Source organism: Aspergillus saccharolyticus, assembly GCF_003184585.1.
Source record: "Aspergillus saccharolyticus JOP 1030-1 unplaced genomic scaffold BP01scaffold_13, whole genome shotgun sequence".
Taxonomy (NCBI): domain Eukaryota; kingdom Fungi; phylum Ascomycota; class Eurotiomycetes; order Eurotiales; family Aspergillaceae; genus Aspergillus; species Aspergillus saccharolyticus.
Window position 1 is genome coordinate 443172 of NW_020290623.1, and position 18244 is coordinate 461415.

Sequence of the window (18244 nt, forward strand, 5' to 3'; positions counted from 1 at the left end):
TCTCACAGCCGGCCGGAAGTCACCGCGCGTCTTTTCTTCTTGGTTTTCGGGATGGCATCCATAGCAACTACTATTATGCGGTGTATGGCAACCCACCCCGGCACAACACAAACAGGAGTCGGTATCCGCTGCTGCCAGCCCTGAGCTCAGCTGTCAAGTGGACTACTGAATCGGCTTGCGTAGGCTTCCTCGTACGGAAATCGAATCACCTCATCTATCGCATTTTGAGGATACACGAGTGATTACTGAGTCACTGATAGTTACCACCGTCGGACTTAGCGAAGCCTGGGTCCTGTCATGTCCGCTCTAAACCAACAATGGCATGACAGACCCGGGACCCGGCATCGATGACATCTGATGATCTAGATATGTATCTGGTTAACGGTCGAGACGGGGTTGGCCAGATCCTGATCGCTCGCCGCGGGGGGGGAAACGGGCGATCAAGCGCTTTTCATTCGTTGTCGGAGTTGCGCAGGATGCTTTATCTCTTTTGGATGGTAAGATTCTGGTGGATTATTGGTCGCATGGTGGTGTTCATCGACGAAGCTTATCTTGCGATGGCGACATCGACAGGGGTTGGGGGTTTTGACCGCGTGCGGAGATGCTTTATCCCTACGTATCTCTGGGGCGATAAGATTGTTTCTGTACTCCAGCTACGGAGGAACTCCGCTGGCCTTCCTTGGTCTGGAGAGAATGGACTTTGTGCCTAGATATGGGTCGATTGACCTGATATGTGGGTAGATATTAGTGATGACAGATGGTGTATCCGTAGAGCTTGTTTATCTTAAATTAGATGAGGGTTGAAGGCTTAAGGAGCTTGTCTTAGTATTTGTGATAAGGTAACTTCTGCATGATAGTAGTAGTTATACAGATCATATTCCTTGACCTTGAACATAAGGGAAATAGTATGTGCCCGCTCCTGGGTATCAGCAGTAGAGAATGCACGTGATCCTCTTCAATCGCGACTTCAACCTACTTTGAAACTAACCTCGCTCTGCTTATTGGTCGTACATTGGCCTTGACCGAGGCCGATTTTGGACCCCAGCAGCTTGATATGTAAATGCTTTCATATATGTTCGCTGGAGATAATATATATACTCGAGCCCGCCTTCGGCAGACTATATTTCGATTCATGATTGACGACATTTCCGGTTTTCAAGATCTCTCCCATCGTATTTTCAATGATGTGCTTATTGGTGCATATAACGGTTATCCCATATATCGAAGCCGATCCGAATTGTTCTGATCATCTTTGAAAGTGTAGTACTATGATCCGGATACCACGGTGCGAGGAGCGACGCACTTCGATCGGTGGTTCGTGTATGATTTGTGAAGGCTCTACCTTCATGACAAATGTCACATTACCCTTCAAGCAGAGTGACAGGGACCCTCGCACATCCCCAGATTGCATCCCAAAAATCTAAAGAATCAGCTGCATTTCACGCAGGGTCTGCATCCTGCTTCTGACTTTGAACTTTGAATCCACACTCTGCAGCACACCGCCAGGGGTCACCCCAGCGGGGTCAGCCGCCATCTAGTCAGGGACCCCCGACCGATCCGATCATCCCAACTTCCATGTCTCTGACACGACGCGAAGACCTCTCCTTGATTAGCCCAGCACTTGTCTCATGTTCATTCTCAATTGTATCCTAGACCCATCCTTCTTCAATTCCTGCGTTTGAGCTTGTGCCCGTCGAAATACCCGTACTGAGACCCGATAATTAATCACGACACCAGCTTTGTCGGCTTCTAGAATGACACGAAACGAGCTCTGCTCTGTGAGCGACGCCTCATTTCTTTTGACGGCTTTTACAACTCCAGAGTCGTACGTCTAATTACATTGCGGATCTACATCCCACACTGGAAATGCTCGAGAAAGGTCTCGCCCCGACCGTCGACGGTTTGAAAATCACCCTTGATTCGGATATGGATGCGCTGTTATCCCTGTACTGGAATTAAGCTTGTGCCCACACAACCATGCACTGACGGGTTTCGAGATAAACGCAACCTGCAAAGGCGCAGCTGACAAGGCTTGCCTGCATTAGAGATGCATCATGACTGGAAGGTTGATAGCCTCTGAAACGTCGAATATCTCCGACCCTGCAGATGATGCGTCTTCTTGCCACCGCAACAGACGGAAAGACTTGCGAGCTTTGAGTGTCCGGGAAACCGAACCTTAGTCGCCTCATCACAGGGGCCTGGAGAATCTGCCAAGAACTGAATCGTTTACAATGCCGACCGAGCATTGCCCTTCGTCTCCTGCGCAGTATTCCGTACCCAGATCGTGTCTCACTTCTTGGGTTGAGTTCACAGTCAGTCTGCATCGATTCATCGACAACTAGCCGCACATCGCGAAGTTCAGCTGCCTTTGCTCGATCTGAATAATACGAGAGACTTATCGCTTATGTGATATTTGTCTCTGCTCTTCACAAGGGAAGATCTTGGTAGTTGACGATCTACCACAGCCGAATTGCTTCTTGTCCTGGGATGGCAGCTCTCGGTCCGATCTTAATTTCTGCTAGACGTTCAGCTAGACGTTCGGAATCGGGATCTCCTTCGCTCCTTCGTCCATCGATTTGCCCCCAAGGCTGGCAGGCAAATTGACCGGCAAGACATTGCTATTTAGCAAGGACGAAAGAGGTCCTGGATTCCTGGCAACCAATTCGAGTGGTAGCCAAACATTCCAACGACACTGCCGCTTCGGGTCGATCGACAGGGACCACCACACGTTACTGCTCGGGGAACCGGAATGCTGTTCCCAATTTGAGTTTCTGTCCCCTGTTGACCTCGAGACCGAGTCGTATCAGCTCACCTTCTGGGAGCGACTTGCGTAGCGTGAGAAGCGTTGGAGTCACTGCTACGGCATGCAAGGGGCGTTTTCCTACCATCAGGGACAACCTCTGTAGTGGAACATGATGTCAATGACTTTCCAGGCCTCTGATCATTCTGGACTCAGCGGTGGCGCCGCGGCGACATGCTTTGTCATTGTTTTGTTGTTGTGGGCGTTCTTATACTAAGCTTTACCTGTCCACCATCGGTATCCCTAGCTGCACGACCACGGAACAATCTCGACGACACCCATACTAACCTCGACCATCTAGCTTCAGCCATTGATGGGCACGACTTCCGATCCTTAGCTCCTGGTGACGCATTTAGTTGAGACTACAATTCTCTTGCCTGCTTTCGCACTATCGACCCACCACTTACACGCACTAACCGGCGGATGATGCACCAAAAGATGAAATTCAATGTTACTATAGTGACTTGTTTGACACTATGGACCAATGTTGCAGACGCTTTCTGGCGTCTGCCTTGTCGCGGACGGAGTGGTGTGGCTCGGATTGATCCCATAATGGCACCGGGAACACCATCAGATCATGTACACGTAGTTCATGGCTCGGGCGGTCAGTTTCTCTTGCATCATTTGTGACTCACCAGCATGGTCGCTGAGTTCTTCCAATAGGATTCTCAATGTCAGCCAACGAGGCCAGCCTTAGGCAATCGAGTTGTACGTCCTGCGCAGTCACTCAGGACAAGTCGGCATACTGGGCGCCCGCCTTGTACTTCGTGCATCAGAATGGCGATGCAGAACTCGTCAATGAAGTCGGCGGTATGCTGGCGTAAGTTTTCTCAGACGCAATAAATCTCGCTGTGATTTGGCACTAATTGATAACAGCTATTACCTTCTAAATGGCGATAACGTGACGGCGTTCCCTGATAATTTTCGCATGATGGCAGGAGACACATACTTGCGTGACTTCCCCTGGCCAGTTCCCGATCCTCCGCAAGCAGAGTGGACTGGAGATGATCTATCGCAAGAAGCTCTTCGTCAGAAAGCTGTCGGGTTCAATTGCTTGAACTATGAAAAAGACCCCGAGCCCTCGCTCGCGCGTCATTTCCTTCCGAACAAGACATATTTGGATGAGCACTGTACTCAAGGCGTTCGGTTTGAATTGATGTTCCCTTCGTGCTGGAACGGGAAGGATGTCGATACACCGGATCATAAGTCTCATCTGGCCTATCCGTCCCTCGTCATGGACGGAAAATGTCCCAAGGGCTTCGAGCATCGCCTTGTTTCACTTTTCTACGAAAATATCTGGGACACATATGCCTTTAAAAGTAAGAAAGGCGATTTTGTACTTGCGAATGGAGACCCCACAGGTTACGGGTACCATGGTGACTTCATGTACGGCTGGGAGTCGAATGTGCTCCAACAGGCGGTAAATACATGCACAAACATGTCTGGAGAGGTGTCAGACTGTCCAATCTTTAACCTCCAGAGCGATGAGAAGCAGGGAGAGTGTCGCTTTTCTGTGCCAGATGCTTTGAAAAATGAGGATGTGAACTACCATAAGGGTGGTCTTCCGAACAACCTTGTTATCCAATCTGGACCTGCCTATGCTAGCCCAGTTAGATATTCCACCACAACAACCACCACCACTGCCGCCGGTGGCCACGGGAGACCAACGCCAGTCATTATTGATGATCTACCGAATGTTGGAGTTGGCATTGACCTCGGGTTCTTGTCCGCAGGTCTTCACGTGGCCCTGCCAGGCCTCACAACTTCCTCACCCACCACGGCAAAGGCCTGGGAGCCGACTGCACCCCCCGTGGTGGTGGAAGCTCCTCCTGCTCACCCGACTACTGCCCCAGCTACCCACGCACACACGGCTGTTGAAGCACCGTTAGTCTCGGCTACCTCAACCACATCAGCTGCCCAAGTTTCGATCCCCAGTACGTTTTCCACATCAGGGATTTCGACTGTGTCAATCAGGCCTTCATCCTTGGCATCCTCATCAGTAACGCCTGTACTTTCGACTATGGCGGTCAAGTCCTCAACGCTACTTGCTTACAGTCAAGCGCTTTCTTCAAGTGGGGTGTTTGCCAAACCGTCAGCCGTGGTTCCTCCACTCTCGACTGACTTGGCGACAACGATCGCCAAACCTTCAATCATCATGTCTTCTGCAGTGTTGGGTGTATCTTCAAGCATTGCAGACCCGTCTCCACCCAGCTCCTCGGCTATAACGCAATCCTCAGCTTTGTTCGCGGCGTCATCTCCAGTCGTGGCTTCTTCATCTGATGCCAGCAAGTCTTCGGTTTTAAATCCCTCAGAACCGAAAAGCAGTCTAGCTATGGTTGCCATGTCTTCCACCCCGCTTCTGTCTTCGATGTTGAATCCTCCCAGTACCGTTTCGAGTTCTCAGGCCATGTTGGCTTCTTCCTCGATCGCTGCGTTGGCTACATCCACCACATCCAAACCTCTCATACCTACTCCGAGCCCCACAACTTCCGCCTCTCAGACTGTCATGTCTGCAGCATTGCTGGCGTCTTCTGCGGCCCCTGAGTCCACAAAGAGCATAGTTGCATCCTCAACCCAAGCCCCACCTTCGACAACGAGTATTCTTTCAGTCAATACTGCCTTGCCGGTTTCAAGCACCTTCGCTGTAGCAGCTAAACCTCCGGTGTTGGCCACGCCTTCGTCGACGAGCGTCCCCCTGATCAAGACTGCTGCTCAAACATCCAGCGCATCTGAGATGGTTTATGAGCAGACTACACTCACTTCTACAAGCAGTACACCCGTGATGGCTTCCCCATCAGCATCAAGCACATTCGCGATAGCCGCCAAGCCAGCTGTAACAACTTCCACGGCTACCAGCGCACCATTGATCAAGTCCGCCATATCATCAAGTACTTCTCCATCGGTTGCGAAGTCAAATGCTGTCACTCGTACCACCAGTACTGCATTGATCAAAACGACTACTTCGGTATCCAGTACTCTTGCGATGACTCCTAGGCCTTTGACCGCTGCTTATCAGGCAGCGGAATCCTCGACTTCAGCTCTTCTCGCAAGCGATGATTGGGAACAAATCACTACATGGTCGCCACCCTCGAGCACCTCATCTGCCGACACTGTTTCCTCCACAAGTGTTGTATATGTGGAGCAGGAAATCATAGTCCTCGTGGACGATCAAGGTGTCCCCATCGAGACGCAAACTGGGTCCTTGGCAACACCCTCAAAACCCACTTCCAGTGTCATGAGTGGCATGTCCAGTGGTGTCACCGCATCCGAAAGACCTCGTTGGAAGCGCGATGGCATTCATAGGCATGCTTACAAGCACTTACGACACGGTCACTCCCACTAACTAGGAGTAGTCACCATTCCGCTGGTTTGTTCGGGGTGGTCCTGTGACTTTGTTGAATTCCGGATATACTTCTTTGTCCTTTCTTTCACTGTCTCTGCGACGGTCCAATATCGTCAAAATTATGATGTATATGTTAGATTTTTTAGCTTACATCCTCGAGGGATTGTTTGAACTATAGTTAACTGTCGCTGTCTCTGGAAGAGGCGCGGGGTTGATTTCTGTGGAATATATTGAATGAAGCTTACTGGAGAAGTCCAGTCGCGATTGTTACTTCACTCGCTCCGCCATTCCTGTTTCGACGATTGTCACTAGACGTGAGGGGTCCATCACCTCTGGCACTACAGTAGTCACCACCTTCACTACTCTATGTGGCCTTCTTAGCCACGATCTTTCGAACTAGAAGATGAAGGCAGCTCTGTAGTGGTGAAGTGGTGACTGCAACACATTGGTTTTTCTCGGTATCTCGGATACATTCAAATCTCCAAAGAAAACAGGGCCTGTCACGCTCCTGGCCGCTGACTCTTCCCTGCTCATACCAGAAGCAAACACCGAAGATTCAGCTACAGATTTGGTTCTGCCAAAGCTCACAGAATGGAGACTAACCTTTCAAAGTTGGCGAATACACCCGCTCGTGCGATAGACGGAACTCTGCATACTGTACTCCGTCGCATCAATGCGCGGACGTTGAGCAGGCTTGACAAAGGGAAGTAAACACCCCGAGTCGTTGTATGCTCCGTATCCAGCAGGGAACCGGTAGTCAAGAGACAAGAAATGAACGAGGAACTGCAGGCTCTGGAACAGCTTAGTACCAACGTCTTCCAACTGCAGCCCGAGGTTGATTTTCTGTCTTGGTTACGCTGCCACCATGGCTGTTCCAGGAAAAACGCAATATCGGCGGCTTTTTGAGTTGTTCTACATATTGCTGACTCACCGATACAGCGTTCACATGAAGCACGTGTTCTTTCTTGATATTCGACTTGTACCATGCAGAATCGGGGATTTTAGTTGTTCCGGACTCTTTTACACAGGTCTCATCTCTTGAACCATTTTGGTGAAGGGGTTGTGCTCTTGTTTGCGATGTCATTTCATTTAGTGCAAATCGGACTTAGTTGCACTTTATCACCCAGGCTATCAACTCATATAGTCTGCTCTGCTTGAAGAAATGTTACCCAACAGAGGTGCAAGGACCCTAGCAGTTCCCTTCGAGCTTAGAATCTACCGACAGATTCCAGTAGCCGCGCCCTCGTTTTGCTAGACAATGCGAAATCCATTAGCTATTCGCTCTTTCCGACTCGGCATATCGCACTTCCTCCATCCGTAAAGATGCAGAAAAGCATTCCTTTTTCCCTTTCCACCATAAGCGAAGTAAAGAAAGGACAAACAATTCACCATGCAGAAATTACTCTGACAGACCCCCATACTTCCGTCCTTGTTGCAGGTAGCGCCGTTAGGCAACTGCATTCAATGAAAACGATTAGCTCAAGCAAACTGTAATGGCAGCAGAGATTAACAATTGGGAAATGTGCTCTGAGTCCTTAGACGAAAGACAAAGTAGAATATAGAAGAACTACTTGGAGAACGACATACGACATTCACCCGCGCAGCGAGCGGCTTCTCCTTCGCTGCGGTGGGGGACGCCACGGCACCTCCCAGGATCGTGGTGAAGGCCGCGAGGACAGAGAAGGAGAGGAGGGCTGGGATGTGCATGTTGTTCTCTCTTCTAGGAAGGGTTGCAGTGGGCAAGATCTTCAGCTTCGGTTGTCGTGGGGGTCAGTGATTGTAGTGGATTTATGGGCCGGAAGGTCGAGAGTTGGATGGGGTGAGTGAGGAAGGGGGCTATATAGCTTCCTACTGTTGTTTGCGCTTCAGCTTTAGCTTGATTGAGCTCCCTATCTCTCAAGTAATCTGATTGTTGTCTTGGAGCGAGCTGGCTGGGATGGTGTTTGCTTTTCTTTCATGTCTTGCCTTATGATCTTCTGAACATGACGGTTGCCGTTTCAGAGGGATACTGGGGTTAAAGCTGCTAGGGTCAGATCTTCTTTGTCCTTTGGTTAGATTAGCATGTCGAGGTAGGTAGCTTAGTAGTTTGCGACGATATCCCGGGGTTTGCTGTCCTACATCCCTTTCGATATAATTTACTTTTGCTTTTTGCGTACCACCAACCATCACCAACCGGACGGGCTGATTTGAAGCCCATTGGTTTCGGGTATCTGCATGTACATACACTACAGCCAGTACTCTGATAGTAGGGGACCGGGTACGATTATGTTAGGGCGGGTGGAATCAGAATCCACCCGGCTATATCTGAACCTCCGGGTGGAATGGTGATCTTCCTGGTCTGGTTTGGGATTCTTGCAGAGGGCTGGAGGTCGATCGTTGAGCGGTTCTTTGTAGAAGTGTCTGGAGATTCAGGCTGGGTGGGTGAGGGATTATCGATAGATCCTGTAGGGATTACTGTCGGAACGATGGACTAATATATTCCCACGATAGATATAGGTATGTTACAAGGCAACGTTGCTTCGACAAATACAAAATATCTGTTTTTTCATTGAAGGATCCTGAGCTGTTGAGGACAATCTGCATTGTGGAAGGACGAGGTTTGAGTCATCGTCGTTGAGATAGTCAAGGTGTTGCTTTAGGTTGAGTAGTGTTATCGCGTTTTGATGGAGTGTACAGTACCTTGAGATTTATCGCAACGCTTGTTGTCGCGAGATATGGTGTAAAACTGCATGTGCCTGCCCTTTGCCTACTGACACTTGTCGAATGCCTCTTCTATGCATTAAGATTTGGCGAAATATAGCGGTAGAATATAGAGAATGACTATCAAAGATGATGAATGACAGGTTGTCAACACACTGACGATGATTTAACAAGTCAGCAATGAGTTAGTGTCATACGTGAACTTCAAAGGCAAGTATGTGTCAAATCATCGATAAGCAGGACGAATAGAAAAGAAAGCTGAAGAGCAGCAAACAAAGCAAACCACCGTCCACTGTCCTCTCTGTAAGTGTCAATTAATTGTCAACTGAGCTTATCTCAAACTTCATCTCCGCATCCCTCAGAGAGATGGAACCCTTTTTCACCAAAATTCCCCCACATTCGGAACGCTCGGCAAGCCAACCATTTAAAACAAGAACACTGCCAACCAGGCTACCCCAGGCTTCGTTGCCCGTCTTCGATGATATGAACATGACACCATAGCCAGACCCATGGGGCGACATCCAGTTGCGGGGAGTCGCCTGGGCAAACTACACTGACAGACACAGACATAAACACAAAACACGAACAGTACGCTCAGATGTCTAGTTATCTGGCCGCCGCTAAGTCTGTCCTCCGGGATTCGTCGGATAAGAGAACAAAAGAAGGAATCAGGATGTGCATCCTGTCACCCTTCGGTTAACTGGCCTACGAGTCACATCCTACAATCCAGAAACACTGCACGGGGAGAGGGTCCTTCCTCTCACTTATCGCGTCCATTCAACGGCCGTCATGGTGTCTGGACCAATCCAAGTGGATCTCCAACCACAATCTTGCTTGTCTTGGTTTGCTTATCAAGCATGATCGATAACGGCCGGTTTATATACCGACCACGCGCACCACACGTCCTCTCGTCCTTGGGTCCAGCCATTAATCAGGTGTTGTTTGGATCAATTCGAGCCAATATTCATCCACTTGACGAAGTTGCATACACATGACTGACTGTGAAATCAGTCCCTGGTAATCTTCCATCATGGTTTATTCCACCCTGGAACAGTCGCCGCCGCTCGACTTGTCGCATCATTTCTCGGCGGTGACCAAGCGACGAGAAAATAGTCTGGTCAAGAGTCTGTACAAATATATGATTCGACCCAATGTTGATAACATGGCCGGTGGTTAGTTCTTCGTTCTTGTTTTGTGATTGTCGCAATTGTCCCCATGAAAGGCAGGCTCAAAGTTCCCCTCACTTACCGCGCACGACATCAGGCCTGCCAAATGCGTCATACTTCCCCTACGAAACCCTCGAGGCCACCGTCGCCCACCCGCAGCGGTTTGCGGTGAGTCCCACGACGGGAGGAGAGGACGCGCGGGCCACGGACCGCATGGTCGTTCCCAAAGAAACGCCCCGTGCCAGCGCTGTCCGGAAGATCGATGTCGCCACAGCGTTGCAGTATGGTACCTCAGAGGGCTTGCCTGCTTTGGCTACCTTTGTCCGCCAATTCACCCGCGAACATCTCCACCCAAATATCCCCTATGCCGGGGGGCCAGCGACCCTGCTTACAACGGGGGCGACCGACGGCCTGGCCAAGGCAGTCGAAACCTTCACAACCGCCTGGGATCCTCGTCGGGACTGGATCAACCAGCGTGAGGGCGTGCTCTGCGAGGAGTTTGTCTTCATGAATGCCATCCAGACCTTCCAACCCCGGGGCGTCAATGTCGCCACCGTCGCCATCGATGCGCAGGGCATGCTCGCTCACGGCAAGGGTGGACTGGCGGATGTCTTAGAGAATTGGGATTTCAAAAAAGGTCGTCGGCCGCATTTGATGTACACCATCACGTAAGTTGTTGCAGTGGATTACATACCTTTGTTGGCTTGTGGCGGGCCCTGGCTGACCTAGCTTCTTCTCGCGACAGAATCGGCCAAAATCCCACGGGTGGTAATCTGTCCGTAGAACGTCGCAGGGAGATCTATGCATTGTGCCAGCAATACGACATCCTGATCATCGAAGATGACCCGTACTGGAACCTTCAGTACCCGTCGGCGGCGGCCACGGAGGCCCAGTATCGCGGCTCGCCACTGGCGGTCCACCCGACGCCGCGCAACTACAACGCCCACGGTCGGTCGTCCGGGTACGCGTTCCTGGACTCGCTGGTCCCCTCGTATCTGTCAATTGACACGGACGGACGCGTCGTGCGCTTGGACACCTTCTCCAAGACGATCGCCCCGGGGTGTCGGCTGGGGTGGATAACCGCCCAGCCTGCCTTCATTGAGCGGATGACCCGTATCACAGAGACGAGTACCCAGCAGCCGTCCGGATTCGTGCAGGCCATGGTGGCTGAGTTGATCCTGGGTCAGCAGGTGGAGTCAGATGGAGGTGCAGCAGCAGCCGGTAGGAATCATGGTAGTGGCAGTGGTAGTAAACCGCGTAAGGGCGAGAAGCAGCGCGCCTGGCAGATGGATGGCTGGGTGCGATGGCTGGAAGGGCTGCGCGCGAGCTACGAGCAGCGCATGCGCGACATGTGCACGGTGCTAGAAGAAGGGAAGTACCTGGTTGATGCAGACTTCAATCGTGGTCCCTCGCCGCATGAGGTCTTTGGTGCTGCAGACGCAGACGCAGACGCAGACGCAGGTACCTGGGAGGTGCTGGATAAGGTGCAGATGTATGATTTCACATGGCCCATGGGAGGGATGTTCGTGTGGCTCAAGATCAGCATCGAGACGCACCCCTTGCTGCAGACGTATGGGGCTGAGAGACTGAGTAAGGCGCTCTGGCTTCAACTCATGGAGGAGCCTTATCTGTGTCTAGTGAGTCCCGGATCGTTGTTCGCGCCGACCTCTGCGACCAAGATTCGCTCGCAGCAGTATTTTCGGCTGTGCTTTGCGGCGATGCCGGCCGAGGAGGTCGCCGGCATTACTCGGCGGTTGGTGGACGGTTTCCGGGCGTTCTGGAAAAGGAAGAACTTGGATGGATTGGAGGATGAAGAGGCCATGATGCAGAGGCTGCAGGTGAAGGAGGCCCCGGCGAATATGATGGGGCTGGGATGCTGATTGCAGTTTATACTGTGCATTGGACAGGGGCGGTCAAACAAACAATTGAAAGTAAACAGTGAAACAAGATCTGTCAAGCACACGGGCGACCTCAGCTCATCCCACCGACCCTGCCCATAAAAGAAAAAAGACAAAAAGAAACGACCCCACTGGGACTCGAACCCAGAACCTTCAGTACCGAAAACTGACGCCCTACCATTGAGCTATAAGGCCAGATTGGGAAAGATAGCTCGATCTCCAAAATATATCCTAGAAGTACGCGAATAGCGCATATCATTCCCCTCACCACCCCCTCCAACCGGAATCAAATTCGCAGTCGCCAAGACTGACCACGACATACAACAACAACACCTCCGCCACTTCCCCTCCCCCACCCCTCCTCTTTCCAACATGTCACCTCTAAACCCCGACCTCGCCGAAGAAATTGAAGCCATAACCGCCATCTACGACCCCGAAACCATCACCATCAGCAGCAACAGCGACACCCCAACCACAAAGGCCCCCGGTCCCTCCACCCTCACCCTGGGCGGCAGCGCAACCCCTCCTACCGACACAGCACAAAACCGTACAGCTACAGCAACACCGACAACGACCCTCCGCCTCCAAATTCCAAACCACCCGCACCTCTCCTTCCTCCTCGGCTTCTCGCCCTCCTACCCCGACGCTCCCCCGCTCATCCTCGGCACCGCCTCCACCGCTGCCCGCGGGGAGGGCAAACTTGCCGTCGATATTCTCAGTGATATTCTGGGAAGGGTATATACCGCCGGATCGGTGTGTCTATTTGATTTGATCTCGGAGGCGGAGGCGGTGTTTACGGAGTTGGGGGTCGGTGGTGGCGGTGCCAGTGTTGATTCGAATAGTGGTGATGGTGGGAATGGGACGAGGAGTGATTCGCAGCACGAAGAGGTTGACGACACAAAACTCAACAGCGCGACGGGATTCGCGTCTTCTTCGGTACAACTACACGAAACATTCGGTCTCGAGGCCCCGCCCGAATGGGTCCTTTCGGACGTGATCACGGAGAAGAAATCCGTGTTTGTGGGGAGGGCGGCGCAGGTGAGTAGTCTGGACCAGGCGAAGGGGTTCTTGGATTACTTGCTGGCGACGGATAAGAAGGTGGCTGGGGCGACGCATAATATTAGCGCGTGGAGGATTAGGGAGAGGAAGGTTGGTGGTGGGAATGGCAAGAGTGGGAGTAGTCATGCGGCGGTTACTACGGGCGATGATGCTGCGGCCGGCGGGGATGTGTCGATTGTGCAGGACTGTGATGATGATGGGGAGACGGCGGCGGGGGGTAGGTTGCTGCATCTGATGCAGTTGATGGATGTCTGGGATGTGGTGGTCGTGGTGACGCGGTGGTATGGCGGGGTTTTGCTGGGGCCGGATCGGTTTAGGATCATTAATGCTGCTGGGAGAGATGCGCTGGTTAAGGGTGGGTTTGTGAAGGAGTCGGGTGGGGGGAATGGGGAGGGGGCGAAGAAGAAGAAGGGGAGGAAATGATTTGATATCTGGGTGTCAACTTTGTTCAACAGAAGGTGAGAGATGAGTGATGCGCTGATTATGGGCAGCAGTAGCGGCAGCAGCTATTGATGCTGCTTATGGACTGCTGCTTATGGACTGGTGCTTATGGACTGGTGCTTAAGAAGGCACGAGTGCATTTATGTTCAAGCCGGTCACTGGAGTCCCCGGATCATCGAACTACATTCGATCCAGGCACTCTGGTTGCTGAAACACTACAAGATCCAACACACAGATGTCTGATGTAGCGCAACTCCGAGAAGAGAGTGTCATGCACCCCAGAGGACTGTGGCCGCTATGCCAGCTGGCATCTCATGGCTCTGACTATCGACACGTATAGGTTGCAACAATCATGTAGATAGAATGTACAGCACACTACACGTACCAAGGACTTATACTGCTGAGTTGTGACCGAGACATGCACTCAGACTCCTTGACGCCTGTCACACCAAGCAGATCTACGCAAGTACATTCGGCCTCATGTCTCATTCGAGCTACATTCGACTTCGTCCGACCCAAGACAGCCACCAGGCTGGCTGGCAAATTTCGTAGACCGAGGGCATGCATATCATAGGACGGATCGGGAGATGAAAGTAACTGGAGCCTTCGCTTAGACTACGGAGTCGATGACACCGTGACAGCCGCGAATCTTCCGCGCCGGTTGCACGTTTCAGATTGATTCAGTATCTATTGACGGGTCACTGCCGAAGGTAACCGTGATCTTGTCATGGAACTGACTCTTGGTCGAAGAGATTGTATTGACTTGAGGAAAAGGACTGGGCAGTCTTGGCTATGTGGGTTTGCAAATGAATTCGAGCGGGAGAGTTCATCAGGATACTATGTCACGGTACCTCTCACAAAATTCACGGTGATGTATGTGATGCATGATGCAGGTCCGATTTGGGGCGCAGTATAGTTGCACGCTACGCAGTCGCTCATTGTATGTGCAGCAATTCTCGGCGAGCACCTGCTCTTCACACACAAACAAGGAAAGACGTGAAGCGGAAATGTCAACCGATATTCAATTTTGTAGCGGAGGTCTCCGCCAGGCAGAGCCAGCGTTGAGCGCCGAAGGGGTCCGCGGGGGATCGGAGTGGAACCATGGGAGCGGTGGTTGGGCAGGCCTCATGTACTGTACTGTACCTGAACGTCTTGGCTCGGCTTTCTAACCTCGGTCGATCGTCCCCTTGATTCCCAGCCACATAATCTCGTCCCATTAATGTTTCAGTGTAGGAGTAAGTGAGGAACGGCGAGAGCAAAAGACCTGCCCATGTGGCCGGTGGCTCAAACCGTCCTCCCCGGTAGGAAGTGAGTACAGTTTACTGGGGAAAAGAAGGGTTTGACTTCGTTCGCCACCCCAGCGCCAAGTCGGACCACTCAGAAGGATGAGAGAGGGACAGACGAAGATTGACTAATAGTGAGTGTAGTACTCTGTTGCATTTTGGAGATTGACTCCTCATGGCTCCAGTGGGGACTGGATTGACTTTGCTGTCGTCCTGGTCTGATGAGGGTCTTGAGATTCCCACTTGGATTGGTTGATGCAGTCGGTCATTTTGCCCTGATTTTGTGACTGATAGACTCAGTTACGCCGACTAGAGCAATTTTCTGACCGTATCGCTAATAAGAAATGCGATCAACAAATCCAGTGGGGAAGGACTGAGGCAGGCAAATGCATTTTCCAGTTGATGAATTCACATGCAATGAAGATACTGTTTACCGCACACAAGGGTACTCCGTACAGTAAGTAGTATCATATGGCAATACTGTGTAGATCTGACCCGAAGAGGAAGAAGGCCGGAGTAGGCACCACATATGGTCAACCTGAATAGATTCTGTTCATGGTGAACCACCAGTGGCTACACGACCCACGTCAAGCGGAGATTTCGAAGTGCAAGCAAGGGTCCGACCCAGGATTTTTGGGTGAATTGACCGATCGGAGGGAAAGGTGGATTGTGATCCTCGAGTCGCCAGGCAATGAAGAGTCGCGATGAAGAAGAAATATCAAACAGTAGCGGTGATTGGATGCGCAAAGGGGAGGTTGCGACAATCTGACTTACTGGTACCTGAACTCAACGTCCACAGAGCGACAAACTGCAGGAACCGACAGAATGATTGGCAGTGGGCCGGCGCCAGTCGATCCTTCCACGGCCAATGATCCGAAGCGCCGGGCTGATGGTGCGACAAGATCCGCCTGTGTACTTTCACAGTTTCACTTCTACATCTTCTCCACTCCTCCAAACACCAACTTACACTCATTGATGCTTTCACTGCATCAAGACCACAAGGCATTCAAGCATGCATGTCTTTGATTTTATCGCTCCAATTGTTACCTGTCGCCTACATCATGCCAGGCGCTTCCATCCGTCAACAGCAACATATATAATCCCCCCTGTCACTCCAGGGCTGGGCATCGTTTCTTTTCTTTCCTTCTCTCATCCCGCGCTGGAGCTTTCAATCCTTTCATCTTCACATCTGTTCGACAGTTTCGCAGGCTAGTCCTGTCTTTCTTTTCATCCTTCCTTCTTTTGACTTGGACCCTTGCGGTGGACTTGCCTGTGGCAGTCTCCGACATTCCTTCCTTCGACTGCACAAAGAAAAATCATTGTCTCGACAATTCTTGACAGTTTCCTCTACAATATCATTCTTTGATCCGTGGGTTTCTTTGTTGTCCCGTGTGCATAAAGGTATTTTTCCATCTATGCATAGTCCGTGTTATGATCATCTGTTATGCGCGGTCAGCTATACAGAGATTCTCCCGTTTTTTGCATCAAATTACCTCTATTGTTGATCTTGAACACCTGTCAGTACAGGATATAAAAAGGATTCTGCTAACCCAGATACATCAGGTCTCTTAGCCACACAACCCTTCAAACACTTGTTCCTACTCGTCTGGCACGATTCGAACAATCTTTCAATCAACACTTGATTCAACTGTCGAACAGTTTAACGCTTTACGAACCACCACAATGTTCCTCAAGTCGACTCTTGTGGCAGCTGCCCTGCTCGGCATGTCCGCCGTCGAAGGACACATGATTATGTCTCAGCCCGTTCCCTACGGCAAGGATACTCTCAACAACTCACCCCTGGCGGCTGACGGCAGTGACTTCCCCTGCAAGCTGCGTTCCAATACCTATCAGGTTACCCAGTGGAACACGGGAGCAGTTGGCGAGAGCATGCCCCTAACCTTCACGGGCAGTGCCGTCCATGGTGGTGGTTCCTGTCAGATCTCGCTGACCACAGATCTGGAGCCTACTAAAGACTCGGAGTGGATGGTCATCAAGTCCTTTGAGGGCGGGTGTCCTGCCAACGTGGCTGGAAACCTTCCGGCAAACGCTAACGGGGCGGATCCGTTTACCTTCAACTACACCATCCCTGAGGGCATCTCTCCTGGCAAGTACACATTGGCCTGGACCTGGTTCAACCGTATCGGCAATCGCGAGATGTACATGAACTGTGCCCCTCTAGAAGTCACCGGCAGCTCCTCCAAGCGCTCCCGAGTGATGTCCAAGTTGGAGGAACGCTCATCCACCTTCCCTCCGATGTTCGTCGCAAATATCAACGGCTGCACTACCAAGGAGGGTGTCGATATTCGTTTTCCCCAGCCTGGTGACTACGTCGCGTACCTTGGTGAGGCCAGCAATCTCGCCCCCGAAGGAAGCGCTGCCTGTACTGGTACTCCTACCTTTGCTGCTGCCGGTGATACGAGCTCCGGTACTAGCTCTGGCACCAGCTCGGCATCTAGCGCAGCTGCTGCCATCTCCAGTGCGGTCGTCGCCAACGCAAACACTGGATCTTACCAGTCCTCGACCACCGCGCCCGCTATAAATACGGCTTACGCAGCTCCCCCAGCAGCAAGCTCTGCTTCCTCCGAGTCGTACTCTGGGACCTCCTCTGGGGCTTCATCTCAATCTTCCTCTGCGGTGTCTTCGTCTGGCTCCAGCAGTGCTGGCACTTCAACCTCTGGTGCCCTGTCCGGTTCTTGCAGCAGTGAGGGCTCTTGGAATTGCATTGGCGGCTCCTCATTCCAGCGTTGCGCCAACGGCCAGTGGACTACCGCTCAGGCCATGGCGAGCGGCACTCAGTGCACGCCGGGCCAGAGCGACAGCCTTTCTATCGCGAGTGCCATGTCCAAGCGCGATGTGACTGAGATGCGCGCCAGACGCCGTGCCCAGGGAGGTCACCGCCACGTTTGATCGCTCCAAACACACTATTTCGTAACGAATATGATGATATCATTTGACCATTCATTTACCCTTACTATGCATACGCATGTGAAGGCCCTTTAGGGTTTCGCTCTTTTTGTACATTTAAGATCCGATAAACATACAGCATATCGAAACATTTCGAGATAGGAGAATATAGTACTGCTGGTCAGTGTCATGGTGTCTGTAATCTGGTTACTTATTTGATCCTTGTAAAATGTAAAATTGCTTCCTAATGATAACAGATACTTTCATGATCCATTGATAGGTTAATGTCAAGGCGCAAATGAAAGCTGTATTCTTGTTCTTGCATCTACGGGATAGTACATTGTCCGTACTTGTCTATGCCAACTGACTTCCAGCGTTTGATAAGTCAATCTATGGAACTTGCCAGTGTATACTCTTGCACGATTCAAAGACAACGATACGTGGATTACGTGGCCCTAACATACGGCACAGTGGAATGGCAAGATTAATTATATTTGATTTGCCGATGGTTCACAATCATCTACAGAATAAAGGCAGTGTAGTTCCCATGTCTAGTATGTGCCATCTTGTACTTAGAACAAGATGGCCGGACCATCTCGCTGGTGGAGCCGCTTCCGCCTCAGGCATCAGCCCTCCAGCTGGCGGCG

The 18244-nt window shown here is 51.4% G+C and overlaps 3 protein-coding genes and 1 non-coding gene across 4 annotated transcripts; 3 read left to right on the forward strand and 1 right to left on the reverse strand.

The window, feature by feature from the left end:
• The first annotated feature begins 3018 nt into the window (after positions 1-3018).
• BP01DRAFT_356400 (uncharacterized protein) lies at positions 3019-6628 on the forward strand. The gene is made up of 3 exons (XM_025574945.1): positions 3019-3404; positions 3464-3620; positions 3677-6628. The coding sequence occupies exons 2-3, from the start codon at positions 3472-3474 to the stop codon at positions 6141-6143; spliced, it is 2616 nt and encodes an 871-aa protein (XP_025431746.1). The 5' UTR covers positions 3019-3404; positions 3464-3471; the 3' UTR covers positions 6144-6628.
• A 3245-nt stretch (positions 6629-9873) lies between these two features.
• BP01DRAFT_295688 (PLP-dependent transferase) lies at positions 9874-13389 on the forward strand (the record flags this gene model as incomplete). The annotated part of the gene is made up of 4 exons (XM_025571822.1): positions 9874-10015; positions 10107-10677; positions 10755-11847; positions 12157-13389. The coding sequence occupies 4 exons, from the start codon at positions 9874-9876 to the stop codon at positions 13387-13389; spliced, it is 3039 nt and encodes a 1012-aa protein (XP_025431747.1).
• On the reverse strand, positions 12031-12102 carry BP01DRAFT_t156. The gene has a single exon. It is a non-coding gene; the product is annotated as a tRNA-Arg (tRNA).
• Positions 13390-15993: 2604 nt separating the features above from the next.
• Positions 15994-17645, forward strand: BP01DRAFT_38818 (lytic polysaccharide monooxygenase AA11 family protein). Its single transcript, XM_025577800.1, has 2 exons — positions 15994-16091; positions 16254-17645. The coding sequence occupies exon 2, from the start codon at positions 16374-16376 to the stop codon at positions 17598-17600; it is 1227 nt and encodes a 408-aa protein (XP_025431748.1). The 5' UTR covers positions 15994-16091; positions 16254-16373; the 3' UTR covers positions 17601-17645.
• The last annotated feature ends 599 nt before the right edge of the window (positions 17646-18244 follow it).